The sequence below is a fragment of the Dipodomys ordii genome, unplaced genomic scaffold, assembly GCF_000151885.1.
Source record: "Dipodomys ordii isolate 6190 unplaced genomic scaffold, Dord_2.0 Scaffold8, whole genome shotgun sequence".
NCBI lineage: Eukaryota > Metazoa > Chordata > Mammalia > Rodentia > Heteromyidae > Dipodomys > Dipodomys ordii.
The window spans coordinates 6,629,219-6,657,104 of record NW_012267224.1 but is presented as its reverse complement, the minus strand read 5'-3'; the positions used below and the strand labels follow the sequence as shown (position 1 = coordinate 6,657,104).

The 27,886-nt window shown below is 39.1% G+C and overlaps 1 protein-coding gene across 4 annotated transcripts in view; it reads left to right on the top strand.

Moving 5' to 3' along the window:
- Positions 1–27,886, top strand: part of Kcnip4 (Kv channel interacting protein 4) — an 885,761-nt gene that overhangs the window by 806,864 nt on the left and 51,011 nt on the right. For all 4 annotated transcript variants that reach the window (XM_013009185.1, XM_013009187.1, XM_013009184.1 and 1 more), the window contains one exon: positions 3,113–3,237. In XM_013009185.1, the coding sequence (XP_012864639.1) occupies positions 3,113–3,237 (125 nt within the window). The remainder of the gene's footprint in view (positions 1–3,112; positions 3,238–27,886) is intronic.

The following is a 27,886-nucleotide window of genomic DNA, read 5'->3' as shown; positions in this document are numbered from 1 at the left end:
ATACATATACCCATCATATATGTATATGTATGCACATGTACAAATGTTGTATAATTTAAGTTACATATTCCTGAAACCAATGATCATTAGTGTCACAAAGCCAGAGGTCAAGTTCCAGCTCAGACCTCACCTTGCTTAGCTTATTTAACCTACTCTATTTATTCCTTGTAAAAAATAAGAGAAACAAAGTATCTCACGGAATTTATTAGTATTAAAATAATACTCTCCTAGGTGGAGAGCAAAATTCCCTGCAAGGTAGTGTTTTTATTAACAATCTGCACACACACACACACACACACACACACACACACACACACACTCATTGTGGAGGTTATTGTGAAGACAAAGTTCAACAGGTGCCTCATCTGCATCCTGGCCTAGGAAGGACTCAATACAGGTGAGGCTCCATGCAGAAGGGCTCACAATTATGTGCTCTCGGTGGTGGCTGAGGCACAAGGTGACTCTGGGTCTTGTGTAGAGTCATGCTGCACTTCCCACAGAATTCTCCTCCAGGAACCAGAGCTGATTACATCCTGTGGTGTTGCTTTTGCAGCTTCTCATCTCCTGGCATTTGATAATGATTTCAGGTATGTTTTTAGAGCCTGTCAGCCTCCTAAAAATAGGAACAGCCCTTTGGCAGGTAAAAGTCATTAAGAAGAAAGGTAGCAGTCAGCCAGGAAAACATGAGAGCCCAAAGGCAGACTCTTGGAGTGTGGCTCCTTTTGAATATTTCATGTGACCATCATCCAATCACACACACACACACACACACACACACACACACACACACACTTAATTCAGTTCTACTGACCCTCTAGCCTTGGGCTTTTTCTCTCTGTGTAGAATCTACAAGTCTGTGACAATTCAAGAAGACACAGTTAGTAGTGTGGCTCAGACAGCAGGGTGGAGAGGCTGAGAGGTTAATGTGCTGTTTTGTTTCTCACTAGTGGAGGAGTCAGGAGGGCTAGACAGGGTCACGCTGTGATTGAAAGGCTGCAAGAAAATCTGATTAAAATCTCCTCTCCTTTTGCTTATACTCTGCTTCCAGGAGAAATGAACAGAGACCAGCGATTCTAACTGAAGACATTTAAGGCCCACTATCAGCTCACAAACCTAAGTTGAAAAATATGTCTCAAAGAAACAGAGGTTTGAGAGACTCTAGAGGAGTGAAAACTTGAACAACAATATCATTTCTTTTTTCTTTTATACATTCATTCTTTTATTCACCAAATAATTTGTAACTACAGGGTATCAAGTAGAAACTTTCTATTTGTTATTACCTATGTTCATCAGATCTCCTGTATGCCTCTTCTCTTCTATCAGGAAAAGTACAATAATACACCTCAGGTCAAGTCATTGGCTCAATAGCAATCATAGTAACACTTTCCTTCAAGGTCATTGAGTACAATAGTTCTATTTGTTCAAATGAATGAAAGAGAAAATTGACACAGTCCTATTTCTGCTTATTTGATATTTTCCTATAATGCACAGCCTGAAACCAATGTTAATGTTCCAGTGTCTTTTCTGGGAACTTTGAGCTCTTTCTAGCACTTGAGGTAAACATCCGACTCATATTCTCATTAGCTTTACCCTTATCAATTCTAAATGTATTAATGGCTTCCCTCTCTTTTATAATATTTTCTAGTATTTGTAGCCATCCATTCATATTCTGAAGCTTTTCTATGTCACTGTTTCCAAAAAAACTATTAGAGTATGAAAATTAATGACTACATATTTGCTCTTGACTTCTGTTAATGGTTAGACATATACAACCATTCCATGTGTTTGTTTCATCGTTGTTGGTCTTCTATAATGTCCTTGAGCTTAGTGGGTTGGATATGCCTTGGTTAGAGTTGCTTTGACTAGAATTCTACTTCCTGTTTAGGGAGAAGTTTGACCCCTTGATGGCCTTAATGAGGTAGAGAGTAAGCGCATACACATATCTGCAAAATGCAGCATTGTGGGTGTCAAAAATGGTACAATGGTCAGAGAAATGACTGCATTTCTCACTGACCCATTGACACAGAATTGGAATTGCAGGTCCTGGGATAGAGAAGCTGAGAGGTGACTCTTCTCCTTAGCCTTACTGCTCTGAGTCTGGCATTTGTGGTCAAGGTGAAGGAATTTAATGGGGAAATGCCATAGGTCCATATGAATTCTTTCTATGAAGTAGGGACTGCATTACAATAGGGAGTATTTATTTAGGAATCTATTTCACCCAAAGATGTACGGAAGGGTGCTGTGATTGAGACACCACATCTAGATCCTTACATTTATCAGGCTGTAAGGCAACTGTAAAGATAATATCAATGTGGTTTGGGGGTCAAAAAGGTTGTGTGGACAAATAATTTGGTGGCTAATTAGGAATAGCAAAGTTTAACCAAATCATTTGTGACACATCTTCTCAAAAACAATATATCCCAATATTTCATCCCCAAAGTTTACAGAAGTTCTCCAACAGGTTAGCACAGAAGTCTTTTTGCACAGAATCTGAGAAATTGTAGAGTATGGGTCCACTTCAGAGTGATACTCCTGTCTATAATTACAAACTCTGTGAGCTACACAATTGACCCCAGTGCCAATAGGGTGTGCATCCACAAACCTGAGCTGCTGGAAGAGTGACAGGAAAGCTGCCCACTTCATCCTGGTCAACCCCTGATCTGAACAGGTTGTTCAAAGCCCCACGGGAAAGAGCAGATAGGATTCTCATAGTTGCACAATTTAAAAAAAAAAAGATGAAGATGCTGACTGTTTAAAAACAATTCCAATTAGATAACTAGTTCTTGGTGTCGGTGTGCAACTTTCAGATTGGAATGCTGGATTTATTTTACTTTGCAAACTGTTAAAATATAACCATAAATGAATGTGAATATTAAAACTTCAGTTGTATATGATAACCAAAATGTGCAAAAACATAATCATTCATAGAGAGGTGTCTCAGCCTAACACTGAGAAGTGGAAAGGTGATTATTGGTAGTATAGGACCCTTCCTCTGGGCATGAATTTCAGATATCTAACAAGCAACCATTTTGTCTCATTTTCTTGGATTGCTTATTATGAGAGGTGGTTAGCATCAGCCGGCCTAAAGAGTCTTTCTGATTTTCCTCCACAGATAGTGTGGAAGATGAACTGGAGATGGCCACAGTCAGGCATCGGCCTGAGGCCCTGGAGCTGCTGGAAGCCCAGAGCAAATTCACCAAGAAGGAGCTGCAGATTCTTTACAGAGGATTTAAGAACGTGAGCATTCTCTATGTTGATCTCCCTTTCACCCCGTTCTCAGAGGAGCATGGAGAAATGACTGGGATAGAGGGAAGCACATTATCTCGCAAGAGCTTTACCCTTCTTGCATTGTTCACAGATCCTTCCTGAGGTGAAAAGTCATTTTCCACGGAGAGTTTGATTCGCTTAGATGTGAGATACTAGTCCAGGGAAGTTGCCATGGCACCAAGATGGGTGCTTACAAAGAAAGGTTGACTTGGTTTAAGTTAACAATATTGTCTTCCTCAGCTGTAATGACATCATTTCAAATATCTCTTCATTTCTCAACTATCAGTTGATGCTTCATCGAACAACTCCATTTCTAGCACTGGATACATTTTGTTATACTCTTTATTGTTAGTAGAGGACCACGCTGCCAAAGGTGGAAATCACAGAGATTTGTAGATAGTCACAGAGTCTGGTTCTCCTTGTCTCAGTATGCACGTGGCCTCTTTCCTAGATGGATGGTGTTCAAGAGAATTGAGAGCCTGTGCATACATGGGAATGGGAGTCAAAGAAGGGGTCTCAACAATTTATTAACCACCTATGTTTTCTGAATAACAGGTATATGCTTTATATACAGCTAGATACAGTTTTCAAACACTGGCGAAGATCCAGATCAAAGAGCTTATGATCTGAAGTCTTACTATGAAAGTCCTACTATGAATTCTTATTATGAATCTATCTGAAGATAACCTTTACTTAAAGGTATTAAATGTTGCCAGGCAAGGTAGCTTATCCCTTGTCATCCCTGAACTTGGGAAGGAGAGGCAGGAATACTGAAAGACTCTGTTTAAAAAAATCAAAACAATTTCAAATATTTTTGTATCAAATTGCATAGGAACCATATATATGGTTATGTATAGTGTGTATATATGTGTGTGTGTATGTAAACAAAATTGGTATTGACAGATGATTCTGGAAATCCAAACTGCATTGCTTTGACCCTTCCCAAAATTCACCCCAAATGCCATGTCATACCAAAATGCATCGTGTCCAAAACCTTCTGCAAGTCTGCCCCTCAACTGCTGCCTTTGTCTAGCCTTGGTTAGTACGTACCTGATGGAAGCTTTGAATCATCTTTGATCTCTATAACAAAGGTTTATCTGGAGAACTTGCCATACCACCTGTTTTGTCAGAATATTTTCTAGGCCTTCATGGTTCACATTATACACAGTCTTCCATTATCTCCCTAACTGCATGTCATCTGTCTTCATCCTGTGTCTTGTCTTCAGCTTCTTGCTGCTGTGGATCTTTTAAACTTTTTCCCCTGTTATGTAAAATAGCTTCCTCATATCATTCTCCAACTTCAGGCAGATGCTCAGGCTCTGTGTCGGCTCACTAGGACAGGGTAAATTACAGTGGAGATGGTAGCTCATCACATACTTGAGCACTGGAACTCCTTAAAAGGAATCTTGAAGAAACCTGGCATGGTTCAAGTGGTAGAACACCTACCTAAGAAATGCAAGCCCCTAAATTCAAACCCCAGTTCCATCAAGGAATAAAAGAATCTTGATACGGACTGACCAAGATGATTATATATTATATAAATTGATATATTGATCTATAATATTTGCATGTATTAGTTAGCTTTCTCTACCACTGGAAAAAATACCTGGGAAGAACAGCTTGAAGGAGAAAAGATTTTTTTGGTTTCCCAGTTTTTGAGGTTTCAGAACGTGGCACTATTGCTTCTGGGCTTTGAATGAAGCAGCACATCATAGCAGAGGACTATGGTTGAGCAAAGATTTTCACCTTATACAATACTGGACACAGAGAGGCCAGGGAAAGGATGCTGTCTTTCAAGGCATAATGCTAGTCACATACTTCCTCCAACCCAGCCCGGCCCTCTAATAGTCCATTAGACATGAGCTTATCAATGGATTGCCCATTGATGAAGTGATCACTTTCCAATCCAACCATGTTTCATTGGTGTCATTTGCTGGAACTCAGGCCTTCAACACAGGAGTCTTGGGGGGAAGGTTGCCTCATATCCTAACAAGAGCAATACATAAAGAGGAAAAGGCTTTGATAACTTGTTTGGAGATTGAGTATTGTCTCTTCCATTGTAGGTTACCGACCTCAGAAAGGAATAGGTACACTGACCACTGGCAGAAGGACAATATTTAGCAGCAATGATGGGAAGAGAAAATAAATAAAAAGAGACCAACATTAGCTAAAGTAGATGGCAGGAGAGGCCCAGTCACAGAATAACCATTTGCAAGTATTCACATCAAAATTTGAGGCGCATCTAACTGCTTCTTTTCAGTTCAGTGATCACGTCATAAGCAGGGTTGTTTGTCTTTCTTACACTTTAACCTCCAACATCCCTGTGTTCCTCCCTGTGGTTATGTTATTATTCCTCTGCTGTCACTGTGGGTCTCTCTGTCTGAGATCTTGCTGTATTTCATCCTGTTGGTTATAAATTGGAATCATGATTACTGCCATCATTAACCTTTGGAGGTAGCATCTCTGTAGCATGTCTAATTCAAGTGATACTTTACAATAAATTACCAGGCTCCAAAGTCTTCATTCATTGTTTGATTTTATTTTCCCTTGTCTATACATTCTGTCCTCTTCCTTTTTGTACCTTTCCTTCTTTGACCCTATCTGTATTTCTTAACTCTCCTTATCTCTTTCTTTCATTTAATTCTTTTTTTTTTGCTATTTATTTTTTTATTGTGAGAATACAGTACAGAGGAGTTGCAATTACATGGGCAAGATAACGAGTACATTTCTTATCAAGCATTGTTGCCTCCTCTTTGTTTCCCCTTCCCATCCCTTCCCATAGTCCCCCCTCCTCACCCAAACCTCCCCCCTCCACCAAAGTTGTAAAGTTCGTTTTTTGACATAACGATTTGTACATCCCATTGTTGCAAAGGGTCCACCTGTATCCCTAGTTAAACTATCTGTTTTTTCCCTTCCCTTCCACAAAATTATACCAACATCAAATACAGTGAAAGCAGGGGTTATATCCTGGGGGAGGGACATACAAAGCAACATAGAAATCATCTTGTAAATATGTTAGAAACCATTGCATGAAAGAAAAAAAAACATTTGAATACTTATCTTGGGGTTCATTCCCTAATATCAACTTATCTGACCTTTTCTGCTTGACTCAGACATATACTAGTTATTGCAACTAAGGCTTGTCTCTGGTACTTTCAGATATATCCCAGTCTTCTTCTTTCTATATATTCCTATTCTCTCTTCCAATTCTATTTTTCTCCCCCATACAATAACACTCCCTGAGATAAATTTCCATCAGACCTGAATGTGTCTAAAGCACATTTTACATACTTCTTAAAAACAAAGAATTTAACTTGCACAAAAATTGGTAATAAATGTCAAATTACAATGACCTTTTGATTTTTAAGTTACCCTAGTCAGACATGCAGCACTAACAAACGTGCCCTAAAACACAGCAGTGACACACCAAAGCAGGTCATCCACATTCATGTTTTACTAAGATGGCTTCCATCAAACCAACTGCTCTTGGTTGTGAAGGCCAATTTTTTAGAACACTGGAAAGCAAAGTACTATTTCCATAGAAACAGCTGATATACTCATTCTTAAAGAAGCCATGTCAAACTCTTTGTATTGTGATTAAAAGAATCATAAGCAACCCAACTTTCTAGACACATGCAAATAAAACTCACCAGAGTTGCCCATTGACTAATTCCTTCTGATCTTCAATACGTCATAATACAGATAGGAAAGGGGAGAAAGGGAAGAAGGGTGACAGCAGATTTCACCTCCCCTCATCCATCTTATTCCTTGTATCACCTACAGGTTGCTGTTGCTCTTGTTGCACATTGAGCTAAGTTTCCAACATTGGAGAGCTTATCTAGAGACAAGGTAGTGGTGGAGAATCATGAAGCCTGATGTTTCTCCATAGCTACTGTGTCTCTGAATCTCTTACTTGAGCTTAGAATGTACATTTAAGTTCCAAGGTGCTGCTGCTGCTGCTGGCCCAGGGACCACCCCTTAACTATCCCTGGCACACTGGGCATCACAGCCTTGGGTGTCAGTCACACTGGGTTCCATATCTTCTTTCTTTGGACAGCTCTTCTGACTCAGTGCCCCATAGGCTTTGTGCCTTTGTCTCTATACAAAAAAAAAGAACATGAAGTTCAATGAAAAGGGGGAAATTTTACAGAGCACGGCCCCAAGTGAAGTTGTATGCTTCATCAAAAATGTGGGACAGTCATCATTGTCCTCCATAGCTCCCAGGAGGTATCTTGGGTATTGGACGGCGTAATTATGTACTAGAAAGAATACAGGATGATCAAAAATATTATCTACAGATCAGCAGTTTCAAATTTCACTGCACGTTGCAATCATCTGGGGAGCTTTAAACATTACAAATAGTTGGGTACCATGCTTGATGATTCTGATGTAATTGCTCTGGGAAAAAGCCTGAGCATCAGGATTTATAAAGCTTTTTGAGTAATTATGATGTGCAGCCAAGACTGAGACCCACAGAACTAAATATAAGAATCTGAAAGGATGTTTCTCTCACAAAATGAGTTGATATAATTATGATGAACCCTAAAATGTCAAACACCCCTGACTAGACTGGGTGGCATTGGAACCTCATGAGGTCTTGGGTGACTTAGTTATGGACCAAGACTGAGTGGAAATAGTGGAAATAACAGATCTCATATTGGATGATTTTCATTGAGTTCAGTCTAGGCTAATCAGGAGTCTTCATTTTCAAGTTTATGAATTTCTAAATTAAAAATGTATTATAATAAACAATGAACAGAAAGCTACATTGGAGAAAAACCAACCTTGGTCAACATCTATCGTCTATCTATCTATCTATCTATCTATCTATCTATCTATCTATCTATCTATCTATCATCCTTCTCTGATGAATAATCTAGCTTTTTGCCCCTTTAAAGCACTAGGCAATTATGAATGTTATGCAGAAAAATTAACTTTTAATAAGATAAGGTCCCTGCTGTTTCCTATTTTTTAATAATGATTCCCATTTTTGAAAGCATAGGATGAGTAGCATATTCAAGTAGGTAGACTTCTATACTTAGGATGCCTGTTTCTTTTCCTTCAGAGATTTTTCCTAGCAATCTTATCTTTCACGTCTTTCAGTAGTAAGAGATTACAAAAAGCATTCATTATATTGAAATCTATTAAGGCATCCTTTTTCTTACAAAATGTTGTTAAATATCATTTTCAGTGAAAATGGAAGATATTTGATTATCATGCACTTACTTAGTGGCTTAAAAATGTATACAGTGTGGAAGACCAGGAAGCTGAAAATGATAGAAGTGGGTTTCCAGGTTTCTCACAATGATACAATCAGGTTGTTGGTTGTTCTGCATTTCTTTCTGGATGCCTGGTCATCTTCCAAGCTCATGTGGTTGTTGGCAGACTCTGACACTTTGATGATGGTACACTTGAGATTCCAGTTCATTGCTGCTTATCAAACAGAGATAATTCAGCTCCTAACAGTTGCTGGCAGTCCCTAGCCATGGAACCATTTCACAAATATTCTTCTAACATGGTTGCTCACTTCTAAATGTGAAGGCACAATCTTATATAAAAGATAAAATAACCATGGACCTATCATCCCATCCATCACCTTTTTGAAAATTTTATCATAAAGATGCTGTTCAGAGGGGTCACAGTGACGTGAGTAAGGCAATGAGTGCATTACTTGTAGATCATAGTTACCCCTTCCCTTGTTGTTGTCCCACTATCCCTTCCCTCCTCCACCTCCCCCACTCCTCTGCACCCACCCCACCCCCAGCCAAAGTTGTAAAGTTCCTTTCCAATTTACAGTCCTGTGGGTATCATTGTTGCAGTGGGTCATCCTGTGTCCTTGTTTCAGCGTTTTGTTATTCCCCTTCCCCTTCCCAGATTAGACAAGTGTATATCCAAGATGCAGGGTATGAAAATCAAGTACAGTGACAACAGGGAATATCTACAAATTCATTGTGATACCTATCAATATCCCAACCTCATTCTTCAGTGAAATAGAAGCAATCCATATTGTTCATATGGAACGACAAAAGACTCAGAATAGCAAAATTAATCCTTATCAGAAAGAACAGTGCTGTCCCATGGTTTTCCTTATTTGCAATAATTAGTATACATAATGGCTAATCTTATCAGATGAGCTGAAAAGCTCAAAAGCTCTGTACACATGTCCATATATGATGATACCAAGTGAAATGGACCCCAAGATCTGGACATAAGAGGTCTCTCTTTATTGTTACTGTTTTAAATGTACTATGTGATTTCTTTTTTTGTTTGTTTCTTTTGTGTGTTCTTCTTCCTATGGTATATCCCCTGTTGTTGGGACTGTCTTACTTCACTTAATGATTTTTTTCCAAGTCTTTCCATTTCCCAGCAAATGGGGTGGTGTCATTCTTTCTGATGCAAGCATAGAATTCATATATATATATATATATATATATATATATATATATATATATATAATCTCACATTTTGGATCCATTCATCTACTGAGGGGCATCTGGGTTGGTTCCATATCTTAGCTATGGTGAATAATGTTGAGATAAACATAGGTGTGCTGGTAGCTTTAGTATGGCCTTGTTTGTGATCATTTGGGTAAATGCCAATAGTGGGACTGCTGGGTCATAGGGGAGCTCTATGTGGAGTCTTTTGAGGAACCTCCATACTACTTTCCAAAGTGGTTGAACAAGTTTACACTCCCACCAACAATGAAGTAGGATTCCCTTTTGGCCACATCCCCTCCAGCATCTGTTGTTATTAGATTTCTTGATTATAGTCACACTAACTGGGGTGAGGTGGAATCTCAATGTTGTTTTGATTTGCATTTCTTTTATGGCCAGAGTAATTGAGCATTTCTTCATGTGTCTATTGGCCATTCTTATTTCCTCTTTAGAGAAGTTTCACTCTAATTCCTTAGTCCATTTATCAATGGGGCAGTTGTTTCTTTGAGGATTTGTTTTTAGAGGATTTAATTTTTGAGTTCTAAGTATATTTTAGATATGAGGCCATTGTCTATTGTATAGCTAGTAAAGATCTTCTCCCAATCCATGGGCTTTCTATTGATCTTGCTAACTATGTCAGAAACTCTGCAATTTCATGCATTTCCATGTGTTTCCCATTTCTTTGATTTGTTGTATTTCTGGGTCTTTATTAAGAAAATGTTGGCCTGTGCCAAGGAACCCTAGAGTTTCTCCTATTCTTTCCTGTAATGTTTTCAGGGTGTCCACTTTGACTTTGAGGTCTTTCATCCATTTGGAATTGATTCTGGTGAAGGATGATATATAAGGATCTAGCTTTAGTTTTCTACAGGTGTTTAACCATTTTTTCCATCATCATTTACTGAAGAGGCTGTCTTTCTTCCATTCTATTTTTTTGCTCCCTTATTGAAGAGTAGGTGACTATAGGCCTGCAGGTTAATTTATGGGTTTTTAGTTCTATTCCATTGGTTCTCAGGTCTGTTTTTGTGCCAGAACCAAGCTGTTTTGATTACTATGGCCGTGTAGTAGAGTTTGAAGCCTGGTATTGTTATTCCTCTAGCACTGTTCTTTCTGCTAAGGATTAGTTAATTCCTAGGTATTTTATTTTTTGTTCTCACCCATCATCTTTGCATACCTCAACACTCAAAGTGAGGACTTCTTAGAGATACCAGTCATAGTTAGAGTCATTCTTGTTGGGCTTGTAAACAGCCAGCAGTCTCTGCCTAACAAAGTCCTTGTCAATTGCTGGAGTCACATCTCTAACACAGTTTGTCTCCATCTTCGGTGTTTTGGCTTGAATCCAGGCATCTTCCTGTGGATTTCACAAATTCTTTTTTTAACCTTGATTATTGCAAGAGTTTTGATGTAGCCAAAGGAGGCAGCAGGAGACGAGAGTTTCTTGATGAGCCTTTTCAGCCCCATTCAAAGCATTTGGGAACTTCTACACTAAGACCTTAAAAAATAGATGAAGAGAATTGTGGTTGAAATTACAGGGATCTACATTTTTGACAAATGCATCCCACTTATGGTGATGAGGGAGAACATTGTAAAGTATGATGTAGTAGTGAGGACAGAGAAAAACAGTGTTAATGGTAGAAGGCAATGCCAATCATATGAGACAATTGCTTTATTTGTCATGATTTTTCAGGGGTGTTTTTTGGAAAAGGTCATCACAGACTGATTGTGTGACTTTCACAAAATCACTTCACCTGTACAAGTTCTGTCTCCCTGTCAGCACATTAGAGGTTAGGATCAGCCCTTCCCGTATGAAGGAGGGTAGATAATAATGGGTTTTTTGTTCAGCTCTCCAATGACTCAGATGAAAGATCTTCCTTAAGTGCAAAGTCTTACTCACATACTTTCCAAGCAATGTGTAAAAACAGACTGCACCAGAGTCTCTGTGAGACTTCCAAGGAGCAGAGGAGAGAAAATTGTCCATAGGTCTGACCAGGTCATGTGGTTTGCCTTCTGACAGTCATGAATACACAAATACTTTTCTGATTTAAACCTTCCATCTACCATTCACTAACTTGGCCAAGTGGCTTAGCCTATTTGAACATTTTCTTTTTCTTTTTTTTTTTTTTGGGGTCCGGTCGTGGGCCTGAACTCTGGGCCTGGGTGCTGTCCCTCAGCTCTTCAGCTCAAGGCTAGCGCTCTACCACTTGAGCCACAGCGCCACTTCTGGTTTTTTTCTTTTTGCTTATGTGGTGCTGAGGAATCGAACCCAGGGCCTCATGCATGCAAGGCAAGCACTCTACCACTGAGCCACCTTCCCAGCCCCTTGAACATTTTCAAGTTAATACAAAAGAATATCCACATAGGAAAAGAGAATTTTGAGTGTCATGGATCGATCTTAGACCACTTTTTTTCTTTTTCTACTTCTTTCAAGGACACAAGTAATGCTGTTCAAAATGAAGCCTCTGTGATGTCATCCTGCAATCTGTTTTCCTAAGAATCCTAGGAATAGTTTGCATGAGTTAGATGTTTCTGGGTTGTCTTACCTATAATATATTTCTCATCCCACCTTGATAGAGGTTATATTCTTTATCATTATAACTGCTACTTTTATTCATATCTATAATGTTATTATATATCACATCACTTTACACCTCAGAGAAGTCTCTCTGCTCCAACACTAAGTACCAGAGCTTCAGCGTGTTCTGACAACAAAAATGGGCTTATGTGTTCTATCCTAATCCCATGAGTTTCATTGGTGACAGAGTGAAGACTCCATTCAAACAGAATTTGGGGCACACTCTTCCTCCAAGCAGTTCAATTCTTACAGTGTTCCTGTAGTATCAGCCTCCATCACTGCATCATTTGCAGTTTGTCATATGAGATGGAAAGAAATGAAAAAGTGAGGAAGACTAGACAGGCATCTGGTCGGTTTACCCAGCAGGGCAGATATCCTCCTATGCCATTCCAGTGGTCACCAATCAATCAGCCATTTGGTGCCATCTGATTTCAAGGAAGACTAAGCAAAAAAATATAGTCCTATATGCTCAGAAAGGGAATAAAACCTCTGCTTCCTTCAAATGAGAATGTGGCATGAAAGAAAGCTATGTCAAAGTTTCCAGGATTAGCCTAGATGTCACATTTTAGAAGATAAATGGGATTTAGTATACAGTCTCATTCATAGGACTTTTGCAACAAGGAGTACAAAGCAAATCTACAAAGTGAATAGAGAATCTGCATAGGGTAATATTTGGAAGAAACCTAGTGCATGCTTCCAGGCATCTTTTATTAATGGAGTCAACAAAATATGCTTCATTCTCCTTGCCATGAGTGATCATGAAAAAAATCTTGAAATGTTTTAGAGCATAAAATTTATCCTTTGCTTAGCATGTACCTCAGTTTCAGACACTCAAGGAGCCAGTTGGGTGTTTAACATAAAAGGTGGTCTATGCATAAGTTATATACAGTGAGCTGTTCTTATCAGAGAATGTTAGATACTCTTCCAGAGTCTAAGTTCTCAAAAATTAACTAACGTCGATCTATGGAAGTAAATCTTTTTATGGACAGCAAAGTCACACCAGCCAGGTTAACTATTCCTGCACAAAAGTGTTCATATTTTGGAGCAAAATTATTTGTGTAGTTAAATTTTCCTTTTGTCTAACTTTGGGTAAAATACCTCACCTCTTGGGACTTCATTTTTCTCATCTTCAAAATTGGAAGATTTGCATCTTACAGATGCTTTGCAAAGATAATGAGTATGAAGCAAAGACCCAGTGTCATGATGACACTCAAAATGTGGGTACTGTTATTATTATTATTACTATTATCATTATCATCATTAGCACCATTGTTATGCTGCTACTCTGAATTGCATTACTGTCTAGAACTTTCTGCTTCAAGTGTCTTAGCCTCACTCTCGCTCACACTTTGATTCACATTTTATATAACAGCAACCCCCTCAAAAAGCAGAAAGTGCACATTCATTTTCAACCCTATTGAAATTTACCCACGGGTGAATTTGGAAATAGTTCGCTGTATCATGAGTGTTTTTATTCTGTCTCCTGAATTCCTTGGGAAACTAACAAAGTCTTTCTCCAAATATTCCTTCACAATGATGTTTGAGAATCAGAAGGAATGAGCTGTGATAATGTAACACAGAGATGTGTGGAAAACTTTAAAACAACTTATAAAAAGACAATCCTTACATGATACAAAAATCATAGGAGCATTTCAAAACACTCAGACACTGCCTATTCACTCTAACCAGTAAAAGTCACATTTTATCTTCCTCCCAAGTCACAGTGCAGTCCAGACTGAAGGCAAAGTTCTCCTCCCTCGGATTGTCATTCAGTGACATAAGTTCATCCCAACACATCATCCTGCTTTCTTTTAACTACAGGGCAGTTTGCATCTGCCTTGTGTCATATTCAAGACCAAAAGGAAGATGAATAAATAGTAGACTTGGAACAAGTTATTTGCCCTAATGTTTTATATATATGTGTGTGTGTGCATATATATATATATATATGTATATATATATATATATATATATATAAATTCTCAGCAATTAAGATTGTCCTATATTTGAACTTCATATAAATTTGCAAATGGCAAATTTCTTGACTTTTTGATTTTTCTCTCGGTATAATTCCTGCATCTATCACTTCAAATCCAACCAATTACATTTGTTTAACCATCCAAGTTTTTTTAAATTATGCCCTGCTTTGTTTCATAGAGAACAGCAGCAATATTTGTTGAACGACACAGAGAAAAGAATGAATGAAAATTTAACCCAAGTAGTAATTTAGTGCCTTTCCCAAATAAGTAGATAGCATAATTTTGCAACTAAAATCCAAGTTAGGTCTTCTTGCCATAAATGTAGTCTAACAGAAAACTCTTTAAGAAGAAAAATCAACCAAACAAACATTATTTGCAAATAAATAAATGTCAACAAAGAATATGATTAATCCTTTATGATTTATTTTCACAGATTGTGTTTTTATGTTAGGTCTCTGAGTCCATGCACATTGTCCACAGTGGTTGGGGAGATGGGGGTAGGAAGTAATATTCTCCATGGAACTAGCAATAGATTAAATATGTTTTAAGTAGCCATACACAACTGAGCAATTTACTGCTTGTCAGTAGCAGAATCAAGGAACCATGTAATCTGTGCACTGAAGCAAATGCTAATAATGCTTACTTATTTTTTTTAGAACTACACATAAAATCTCATGTTAGTTCACTAATGGAAGGCAAGCCTATTACCAAACACACGTTGTGTGATCATTAGTTAAGTGCTACTCAATTATTGGACAGATTATATTTATTGAAAACCGAATAGGAACGTGCAGCTAATTACTATCTTTCTTCTTTCTAATTGATTAGTGTTTTCTTCCATGGAGCATAGCATCTCTGCTGGCGTTGTAAGCGCTTGGTGCAGAGGAAGTGTGGCCATCACCTGCAGAACCTGTGCCCCTAGCATGTGATCTGCATCACTACTACTAGAGACTCAGAAGGGGCGTTTGGTCCAGTGCAAGGTGGATTATAATCTCCACACACGTAATCCTGGTTTCCAATCTCAGCTGGAACACATCATACTCATTTTTCCCCAGGAAACCTCGCTGAACCTCAATATTTGTGGATGGAGAGAATATTATCCACCTCACCGAACTGGTCAAGTGACTGAGAGAAGTAAGGTGTAAACAAAGACAAACAAAACCATAGAACAAGTCAAAACACCCAGGGTTTGTTCCTGTTAAATTATGCATTCCGAGATCTCCTAAGATACCTTTGAGATGACATAACCACACCCTCTCCACACATCTGAGTCACAAATTTGAGTCACAAATTTCTGGGTTATATTGCTACAAGATTTCTACCTTCTGCTTCTCAATTCTGGATTCTTTTGTTAAAACAAATTACCTCTAAAACACTAAAGGATTTTGTCCATATCATATACTAAATCAGACACTATCCAACTGTCATTTTTCATATTTTGTTGTGCTTTTTCAGAAAGTATAACTGCAAAAAAGGTATTTGGGAAGTTAATGGTAAGCAAATAGATATAATTCTTGCCCTGAAGAAGCAAAGGGATTGTATCTTGAGTTATCTAGTTGTAAATGTTCTTTCTAGATTTTTCTATTGCTGGAGTGGTTGGGCTATCTACTATATGCATGACATTTTTTTAGTGTAAGAATCTTCATTTCAAGAAGCTTAGAAGCTTCCTAATGTTCTATAGTTAACTAGTAGATAAGTTGGAATTATAGATCTCAAACAAGAGAGAATTAATTTAAAATTTGGGGGCCAGAAGAACCAACTTTTATAAGATAACTAAATAGAGCCTGAATTTATGCTTCTTTGATCTAAAAAACTGGCCCTAGATAAGCAGTCAATATTTGTCACACAGGTGCTATAGGAACTTTCAGGGAACATGCAAAGGGGTCTGTGTAACATAGAGGTAAAGAACACAAACCCAGAGTACCCACTGTCAGACTGCCCAGAGTTACCCTGATTCTTGAGGATGTCATTTAGAAAGTTCACACTGCAGTTCCTCTAAAAATATGAATCTGATCCTTTTAAGCTAAGGCATCAAGTGAACAGATGAGATATTCTGATGGGAACGAGTAAAGGAGACTATTGAAGAGGAAACTAAAGAGCCTTGTCTTGCTTGGGAGGAGTTAGGACACTCTTAAACTGTCAAGGAGAATTATGGAATGGATATAGTATACACACACAGAGAAATATATAGAGGGAAATAAATATAGAGAGATATATAAATAAATATATAGATATTGATATATAAATATATGTATACATGTATAGATATATGCAAATATATGTAGAGAAATCTATATATATCCATAGTTCAGGGTCAAGTTTTACCTAATAAATACTGGCCAGAGAAGTATGAAGATTGTATTCTCTACATATGACAGACTGAGTGAGGTCACCAAGGGAAATGCTACAAAGTCAGATTGGTGCTTTGTAAATATCCCTCTAACAGCGCAGAAAAAGGGAAATGAGAATGGAAGTATTTGGACCAGCTTGAAACATACTTCAGTCATTCCTACTTAGGATTACTAATGATAGTAGAACTAACTGAGGTAATACAATGGTATGCAAGTATATATAAATGTATTAATTGAAATGCTGTAGATTTAGAGGAGAACAATGCATTTCCTTAGACAAGCAAAATCATAGGTTAACAAAATAAACACCATGAAATGGGTACTTGAAAGGAGTTGGGATGGAGTCAAGTTGAGGGCAGATGAATGAAGAGGAGAAAGAATAGAGTAACAAATGCAGTATATAGCCTACAAAATTAAGAACAGTGAGGGAAGGGGTAAGTTGGAAGGGATGGGTGAGATGAAAAGGGTAAGTACGTTACAAGCTGCTTTAGTGAATGTATGTATGTATTATATATATACACACATATACATATTTGTGTGTATGTATAATGCATGTAAGAGCTGGACACCAGTGACTCACGCCAGTAATCCTAACTATACAGGAGGCTGAGATTTGAGGATGGCAGTTTGAAGCCAACCCAGGCAAAAAGTCCCTATGAGACTCTTATCTCCAATTAACTTCTCAAAAACTGGAAGTGCCACTGTGGCTCAAGTGGTAGAGTGCTAGCCTTGAGCACAAAGAGGCTCAGGGACAGTGCCCAGACCCTGAGTTCAAGCCCAGGACTGACAGAAAAAAAAATTAACACTGGCTGAGGTTAAAGCATACCGGATGTTATAAAGGGCCATTAATATTGTCATCTGACAGTAAAGAAAGCAGTTTTGCTAGTCTCTAGAGATTAATTTTTCTCTCAGAATTTGTATCATGGATTTCACAGGGAACTTAAAGCTTTCATCTTTAAGCAAGGATAACAAATTTCTCTATGTTTTAAATATGAACACCCAGTCATTTGTGGGACATCTGCTAAGCATGTGTCAACTTTGCCTTCACCACACCTTTGCCATAACTAACTCTAGTATCTATCAATGAAACCAAGAGTTTAGATTTGGGAGTCAAGGCATTCTTCATAAGGAAGGACAATTGGAATCAAACAGACTGTCAGGAGTGACATGACTCTCAGCTATGTATTGCTTAAAACGAAGGAAGTTAATACAAAATTTTAAACACTTGTTTTAAACTTAACAAAATCCTCTGTGCACATGGTTAAGTATAAGTATTAAGAAGGTATGGCCATATTTAAGAAGAAGATATATTAACTTTTTAACACTGGTTTTGAGAATTACCTAGATTCTAAGTCCTTTGTATATGTATTACATAGTGAGAAGGAAAAAGGGCTGACATCAAATTCAGTGACATGATAATCCTTTGATGCTTTGTCATATTCTGGAACATTCTGTCTTCAAGTTCATTACATTGTACAGCAACAGGACCTCAGAAGAACTAAAACAAAATTGCAAATATTGGAGAATCATTTTCATTCATGTATAAGTTTAAAATTCTAAAACAATTTTTGTGCTTTCTTGGTCGGAGCTTCATTTCAAGAAAATTACATTTGCCTTAGGATGTACAATCAGGAAAAAGTGACCTTGCCTAAAGAGGATCAATGAAATAGAAGTAGACATATATAACTATACATAAACAAAGCAAATGTAATTGGTAGAACATTCTCTTTCTGTTTTCACACGTCTCTAGCATATAACTGTCTTCATGTTAGCTATAAGTATTTTGCTGAGAGAACCTTAGTGTACAATATTGTAAGATGTCCTATGTCAATATTCAAAGTGATAGAATGAAATGGATTCCCATACGATCTCAATTCTACATATGTGAAAACTGAAATTTGGTGAGGAATCTTGTTACCTGAGAACACCCAGGTAGGAAGTAACAGTGCCACTTTAACGGTCATCCCAGGAAATGCTCTTGACCTCTGTTCTAGGCTACCAACACTCTCAAACCCATGGCCCCAGTCTCACCTTCTACTCTCAGTTTCCATGCTAGCTCAATGTTTGGTTCTAATATCACCAACCCAGGCCATCCACTACACTGCCACACTGCCAGCGTGTTTGTCTTAGCTCAGGTTGCTATAAAGAGATATTATTGATTCCATGGCTTAAACAAGGATGAGGCTGGAAAAGACACCGTCATGACACCAGTAGACTGAGTCTGCAGTGGGCTCCTTCTATGATTCAAAGATGGTTGGTTTCTCTTGTATCTTCACATGGTATAAAGCTGAGAGACAATCTTTCTAATTCCTCTAGATAGGGCCATTAATCTCACTGATGAGGGCCCTAATCACTTGCCCAAAACCCATATTCCCAATTCTATCAACTTCACAGTTCAGATTTCAGCACATGAATTTGAGAAGTGGATGCATTCCATCCATCACATGACTTTCATAAGCAGGACACATATTTACATCAGCTGTCTTCAAAGCCATTAGAGAACCGGTCCCTATTCTTTGGTCTAAGAACATGTCAGTTCCTTTGCATGGCAGTCAAAAACCTTCAGGATTCAGTCTCTTTTATATATTTCGTCCTTCTATCCTTTCTCAATCTGCCCTCTAGTCTGTGTCCTACTCCTGTGGAGCTAAACCATCCTATCCAGAGCATATGATCTATTCTTCACCATCTCTCTCCAACAGTAGAACTTCCTTTTATTAGTCCAGTCTTGGATATCTGTGAGTAACCCTTGCCCTGTCTCATTCTCCCTGACCACTTTGCATCTCTTTTATGGCATGGTTACACGGTGGTTATTTATGTGTTTATATCTCTACCATAATGTGAGGATGGATTGTGTGTGTCCATTTATCTCTGGCTCTTAGCGAATGTAAAGCAACAAATGAGTAGATAAGTACAAGTATGTCTGGTAATATGACTGCTTGTTCCCTTGGTTATTTACAGGAGAACTTTGTTCCTTCTTTGGGAGAAGGAAAGAATGATGGTGCCCTTTCATAGTCTCAGTTCTCTGTGAGAAGTAAATGAGCTTCAATACAGTTAGCACCATATGTGGTACATTATAAATACCTAGAGGTAATGTTGTAATATAATATTATTGTTATCATTATTAATCCAGGGTGTATAAATCCTAGTGTACATATAAATAACAGTGGTAGTGCCCTTTAATTTTGAGTCTAATTTTAAAGAAGGTAATACTTCAATTTCATTTCTATTTTCCACTAAGCTTAACTTCCCAATGGGTGAGTCCAAACCTACTGGGCTAATGTTATAATTGCAGAAAAGCTAGTGGGGTTCTTAAAGGTGGAAGAAGCATCTATGTTCCTCATTACAGTATTGCTTGCATTCTTCTGTCCAGACTCTGTGCTCAGGACAATTGTGAGAAACAGCTCTCAGCATCCTAAAGAACTTAGATTCTTATTTGAACTCATACCAGCAAGATTTTAGGTTTCAGGAAATCCACCAAAGGCTGCCTAGTCAAGGGACATGCTACCCCAAGAGTTAGGGATAGCTGTGTCTCTGAAAGGATTGGTTTTCTTCTAACTTGCAATAGACATTACATCATACAGCTTTCCTAGACTGTCCTGTGCTAACTTTGGTTCTTAGAGTGCCACTTTGGAATAAAGGCACTGGAAATGATCTACCTCTAACTGCACCATCAAGACTTTTTGTCACTGCTATAAATAGGACATCTTTGTAAAGACACTCCTCTCTTTTAATTTTACTGTGTCTTTAGCTATATGTTTTGTGTGAAGTTTTATAATCAATCTGAATTACATTACAAACTCTCTCATAAAGAAGAATCAATATAATTTGTACCCAAACTACGGAACTCAGTACCAGTATGTACAGTTTCCTTTTCATTAATCCTGCAAATGTCAACTCATTATGGATGCAAAAGTATGAGTCTAAAGCATAACCCTTTCACCCCAGCAACAGTAGCTCACGCCTGTAATCCCAGCTACACAGGAGGCTGAAATCTGAGGTTCATAGTTTGAAGCCAGCCAGGGCAGCAAAATCTATAAGACTATTAACTCCAATTCACTGACAAAAAGCCGGAAATAGAGGTGGGGCTCAAGTGGCAGAGTGCTACCTTGGGCACAAAAAGTCAGGGACAGAATCCAGACCTTGAGTTCAAGTCCAAGGGTCAACACACACACACACAAAGAAAATTGATCTTTTTTTCAAAATTCTGCTTCTCGGTAATTTATGAGAATCAATTTTTCCTATAGTTAGCATCCAATCTTCACATCTCTTGGAACAACCCTGGAAGGAGTCACCTTATGGAGAAATAACTTTTAAAGACATTACCTGATTTTGTAGCAAATATAGCCATTTGGTTTTAGGTAACATCTGTGGTAATTATATCATCACACTTGAATTATATCACCTTATTTGTATTTTCATTCAGTCATGTGGGAAATACTAAACATTGGACCGACCACATAAAATATAGGCCCTAGAAGAGCTTGTAACCAAGGAGAGCATAACAAGCGGTCACGTGACCCATCCTGATAAAGGGAAATAGGCGATAGTAAAGAATGGAAAAATGAGGATTCAGCGTGTCAGCAGGGTCTAAGGAGTGAGGTAGAGCCTAAGGAAGATTAGAACCTTCAAGTTCAGAGAGAATTTCCTACACAGAGAGGGAACATTGCAGACATTGGCCCAGGGGCAGGAAACTTAAGATGGAAGCAGAGTTCATTGACGTTGAGGATGATTTTTCATGGTAAAGAAAGTGCCACTAGAATATATAGCAAGTATTCAACCAGCCTGGGATTTATGTGCAAAACGGAGATTTCAGAGTTTAAAATTCATTTAGAAAAGTGAAATAGTGTCAAAGAGGCATCCTAATTCCCGCAAATACAATGGGGCCTCCAAATGTACGAGCATTAAAATTCAAACACGTAAAATGACCTCGTAGCCTTTTCTGAATCCTCCTTCCTCTCCTAGAGATGGGTTCATCTTTGATGTCATTATTTTCTCTGCAGAAAGCATCCTTGACCTGAAAGTGTTGGCTTGTATTTGACATGCACAAAATATTAACTTGTTTCCTTTTCCACTACAATGCCTTTCAATCCCTGTCAATTCCAACCTGTTATGAAATTCACCTGAGCATCAGAGTATCCATTTTTGTTTCTGCAGCGATATATTTAGACAGCTTACAAAAGAAACCCAAGAATTGTTGACTAAAGATAAGTCATGTGCCTTTGATACGAATTGATAAAACTTTGGAAATAGAAAGCCTAATGGTTTTTACCAGAGCTAAAGATAGTTGGGAGAAGAGAGGAGATAAGAAGATATTAATTGAAGCGTTCATCCTTACAGTTAGTTAAGAGGAAAAACATTTTAAGGGAGCTAGCATACATCAAGTTGACTACAGAAAACAATATATTATATGTAAAAATGTGGGGAAAACCTGGTGTACTAGGTCCTGCCATACCATCATTCAGGAGGCTGAGGGGGGAGGACTGAGTTTAAGGTTAGTTTGGACTACTCAGCATGAACATGTCTCAAAGTAAAAACATAAAGAAAGTCAATTCTGATGGGCTGTAGTAGCTCATGTTTGTAATCCTAGATAGTCAGGAAGCTGTGATCTGGGGCTGAAGGTCTGAAAGCAATCTACACGAGACTCAGCTTCAAATAGCCAGCAAAAAGCCACCGCTGTATATATGACGCCAGTGCCACAGCTCTGGCCTGAGTGCAAACGCTAAGTGAGACTATGTGGCCCCTAATACAAGTCCCAAGACAGAAGAGAGAGACAGAGAGACAGACAGAGACAGAAAGAGATAGGGTGTGTCTGTCTGTTTGTCTGTATATACATAAAGGACCCTTACATCTAGTGAAATGATAAGGATGTAATTTATTTATTGATTAGCTAGATTTAAGGGTTCTTTGATATATAAACCCTTGACAGGGAGTGTGAAAAAAAATCATATTGTTTTCTGAGAATTCAAGAAGACCGGCTGGGCCCTGGTGGCTCATGCTTGTAATCCTAGCTATTCAGGAAGTTGAGCTCTGAGGATCATGGTTTGAAACCAGCGTGAGCAGAAAAGCCCTGGAGATTCTTATCTCCAATTAACAAAAAAAGGAAATCCAGAAGTAGAGATGTTATTCAAATGGTAGAGCACTAGTCTAAAGCAAAACAGCTCATGGACACTGCTCAGATCTAAGACTGGTGCCATGCAAGCACATAAACACACACACACACACAGACACACACACACACAGACTTAGGGTTTGTGGTTTAAAGAAAATATGTGTAATGTTTTGGTCTATGACTATGCAAAAATCCAGTTTACCTTAAAATGTTCAAATAGCAAATACTCCAGTTATCTCAAATGGCACACTCTACCTTATTCTGAATATAAAATGAAGAAATCCTCAAGATGAGAGAACTATTCTGTCCCATGGACGTGTTTTGCAGCTAGCACACAAGTAAATCACAATGATGCTGAATGGCGCTTTGTAGCCCTCCACCTGCCTGGGACAGGAGATCAAATTTAATGTTCCATGGAGATTAGAGCTATCATTGCTTTTGCCTCCAGTCAGCTCCTTCAGAGATTGCATTGCTGGGACATATCCCTGGTGTCTGTCATTCCTTTGCCAGCCCCTCCTCCAAAGGACAGCCACTTCCTCCCTAAAGCATCCTCTCCACCTTCTATGGGTAAGAGCTGGTGAACTTTCCATGGATAACATCTTGAGAAAGCTCTACCTTTCACGCCAGATTTTCTGAGAGTGGCTTTAAGAGTGCTGAGGCATTGGTGGCTCACACCTCTAATCCTAGCTTCATCTAATCCTAGGCTGAGATCTGAGGATCACGGTTCAAAGCCAGCCTGGGCAGGAAAATCCCTGAGACTCTTATTTCCAATAAACCACCAGAAAACCGGAAGTGGCGCTGTGGCTCAAGTGGTAGAATGCTAGCCTTGAGCTGAAGAGCTAAGGGACAGCGCCCAGGCCCAGAGTTCAAGCCCCACAACTGAAAGTGTTTGCTGAATGGAAATCTCTGGATGTGTCAGAGTGAAGTGATTTTGAAGTCATGACCTAGGAACCTCAGGCACATTATAGACCTTTCAAAGCCCCATGTGTCTCTCAAGCCGAAAGTGGAAAATGGTTGCTAATTTAAAATATTCATTCCATTTTTTGCGTGGCTCTGTAAACCTTGCTACCTACATTTACTAATTCATTTGATCTTTCATATTTAACTATCTTACATTGGGCAATGACCAACACTTCATGCTTTTGTTAATCAATATTGTACTGAAAAGAATTCAGGTTTTTCAAGATATCAGAACTTCCAGGTGGACTTGGACCCATGTAAGAGACACATTTGAAGGGCTGAGTACCAGCTCATATAAGTCTCCAAGGGCTTGGAGTGTATCAGAAGATCAAGTGGTACCTAGAATTCTGGACATCATCCTACAACCTACTGATTTTGTTACCAGGACTCTTTAATTTACCTCCTCCACTTCAGCTAGGCTTCTGGTGCTATCTGAGTAATAATCTGAACCATTACAGCCTTGAAGGCAAAGATGGCTCCTTCCCTCCATGCTACTTTAAAACACCAGCTACCATTCTTCTCAATAATGTAGGCACTGTTCATTTTTAATTAGTCAAGGATTGAGATGCATTGGTAAATCTATAAATGAATTCAAATGTATTTTGTAAGTTTTCTTCATGGTCATTTAATGGTTGTCTTATGGTTTTAAGGATATAAAGAAATAGTCACAGGTCATAAAAGTAGTTTTCTTATGATTTTAAGGGTAAATAAGTAAGTCTAAATGGAAAGGTAACCTGGAAGGAATCCCAGTAATAATGATAATGTTGATAAATAGATAGCAATAACAATAAACAGAACCATATTTATTGAAAACTTAACTTTTAGACTGTATGCATTTGAGGAATTTAAGCCAGCTATAAGCCAGGAGTAGAGAAAAAGAGAAAAAAGAAGAAAGAAAGAAGGGAAGAAAGAAAGAAAGAAAGAAAGAAAGAAAGAAAGAAAGAAAGAAAGAAAGAAAGAAAGAAGGGAAGAAAGAAAGAAAGAAAGAAAGAACGAAAGAAAGAAAAGAAAGAAAGAAAGAAAGAAAAAGGACAGAAAGAAAGAGAGAGAGAAAGAGAGAGAGATCTGGGGAAACACTGTCTAGACAAAGTAAAACTGAACCCGATTAAACATGAAGACTTCAAATTGGGAAACAGAAATGAAGATTTGTTTTCCTGAAGCCAGGTTGCCATTCTTTCTTCTGTACCTTAGGGTCTGTTACTGAGAAATAATGTCTCATCTTTGTTCCATAATTCCCCCTTGCCCACATACTGGAAGAATTACCCAGCTGTCCCAGAAGGCTCTATTGGCTCTTAGCAGGTTAGACATCTTACCCTGATGGCCCATACCATCCTCCCTTGCTCCCTCTGACCATAAGGGGTCAGCAGTGCACACTCATAGTTCGTGAATTGGGAGGGGTAAGGAAAAATGACAGAGTTGAGTTTATTTGTCCCAGGTCCATGAACTGGTATGAGCCACAGCCTGGAAGAAACCCAGACTTTTTAGTACCTAAATTCACACAATTTTCTTGAGCTTTGTTCCTCTCCATTTAAAGTGCTCACTGTGCCCCAGCCCCCTCTACCTCTTCCCCTGTCTCTCAATTGTGTCCTTTGATTCAGACAAATAATCTCATCAAAACACATTGCCTTAGACATTATCTCTGACCTGAGCTCACAGTGAAAAGACTCCATATGAGACAAGAAATATCAAATCAGACCCATAAACAGATGCCAGAGGGTGCAATAAAATAAAGAACAAAAAGATGGGTACCAGCATCTGATTCTCTGCCCACAATGACTTTCAGCTTGAACAATGGTGCTCTTTCTCAATGAAAAATGCACTCTAGTGCAAGTGATGAGGGAAATAGTTTCAAGGGATAAGGTGACTGTGCCAGGAGCTAGAAAGAGGCAGAGGAGCACCTGCCAAGTTGCTGTGATTAAGTCTTAAACCCTGGCATCTGTAAGTCATAACAGGCTCACAGGGTCCAAGAGAACATGCTGGAGGAACTGAGTCTGTCTGACTTTGGCATCTGAGAAACCTTTCCTAAACAGCACCCTGTCCGTGCTCCGGCAGCAAGGTCCCCTTTCAGAGGCAGAGCTGAGCTTCAGCTTGCTGCGAAAGAGGGAAACAAGAACTGGGTAAACAGCCAGAGTGTTGAGGTGAGCCGCAGATACCGTCAGTCACCATGGAGCAAGTCAGGTGTGGTTGAGGCTTCATGACTTTGGATGTGTGATAAAAACAAATTGCACTGGAAATAGGGGCGCCGTAGGGTCATCACCCACATGTACCTGACAACAGGAAAGGGAGGAGACTGCAAATTCATAGTCCCAGAGATGACGGCTCAGCTTGATGATGACCAGTGAAGGTAGATAGTAACTTTCCAGGTATGTCAGGAGTGGAGAGGGAGGGAGGAAAAAAAGGAAGGGAGGAGGGAAGGAAGGAGAGAGAGAGAAAGAGAGAGAGATTGGGAAGGATTACAAGGAAAGAAAGTTCCTCTCTAGGGTCAGCCTTGCTCTTCTTCCTTGTGTTATGGACCTTCAGGGTGTGAAGAGATTTAAAAAGTTCATAGAACAATAAAGATCTTCTCCTACAGTTCCACATGCTCTCCATATCCCATCCCTAACTCCAACTGCACCCACTCACCACTCAGGCTGAAGACCCCAGGGTCATATACATGGCTTCCATTTCATTCATACTGCCTGGTAAAAAAAAAAGTCTCCTGTCCAATTTTGTTCATCAGAGTGGCTCACGAGTGCCAATGTTTGTAGAGAGAATGGGCAATTACTGACACTGGAGAAGTCAGGCAATTAAGTGTGTGCCTGAGATCGCCACCACCAAAAATATCTGATAACTCTACCAGACACCAGAGTTGGTTTTTTTTTTTTTTTTGAGTCCAGTCGTGGGGCCTGAACTCTGGGCCTGGGCGCTGTCCCTCAGCTCTTCAGCTCAAGGCTAGCGCTCTACCACTTGAGCCACAGCACCACTTCCGGCTTTTTTCTTTTTGCGTATGTGGTGCTGAGGAATCGAACCCAGGGCCTCAGGCATGCAAGGCAAGCGCTCTACCACTGAGCCACCTTCCCAGCCCCACCAGAGTTGTTTTTGCTCCAAGTGTGTCAAGAAGAGATGTGGCTTCACAAATGTGGATTCATTTCCTGCCTCATCTGGGTGCAGGAAATAGAGAGACTATCAAGTCTTGATTGTGAAGAGTTCATCGGTTTTGTTAAGGATGAGAGAGAACAAGTCAGTAAATGCTTATGGTAGATAAGCAATGGACAGCTAATTTAAACAACAAAGCTACATAAATCTTCTCTTTTTTTCAAGCAAAGGTGGAGATGGGGGGGAATGGTTCCCAATGGTGATCATCTCTTACCTAAAATCTTTGCTAACTGTGGACATGGCCCTGTGTGACAGGACTCAGAACCCAAGTGGCACTTAATTGATTCTGAGTATTCCTTCATACTTCCAGCACAGAGGAAAAGTGTGGGTCTCCTAGGACACTTCACAAGAGGGACACTTGGCCACCCTCCACACCCCAACTGAATCATATTAGCCAAAGTAATGTAAAGTCTACTGAGTCAGGAAAATAGTTACTAGTTTCTAATCAAAACCAAGTGACTGCGTTTATGATTAAATTAATGCAATTCCTTGTTTCCTGGAAGTACAAAAATCACTGAGTTGTTAGACTGAGCTTTGGAAGAAAGCAATATACAAATGCCTTTAACTATACAGTAGTTAGAGATTTAAACTCAACGTCTACTGTACTGACATTGTCATTGCTGGATTACGATTACTGCTGTGGTCTCCATTTCCCTGCGTAAACAGACACACTGTCCAATAACAAATCTCACACAGAAACTGCATTGGCAGAGACAAGTGGTTTTAGTCTTGCATTATAGTTGAGTCTTAAACCTACTGAACTTTGCTTGGCCGTGCTTCCCATTACATGCTGTGTCCTTCCACATGGAAAGCATAAAATGGATTTTAACTTGCCTGGAAGTGGAAAGACACTGGCCTTCGGGAATGCAGCAGGATATTTACTTGCAGAGTGAACAACTCTTCCAAGACAAAGGAAAAACTTGGGCATCCAATCTCTCCATACCTTCAGTCTGTGCTCTAGCCTTACATAAAGTCAGACCCCCAGAAAACCAATACCTAACCCATTCTCCCAGGCTCCCTAAAAACTCAGCTTTTGCTGAGCTATGGCTTGCCACCAGTGTCTATGTAGAACTGTCATATAA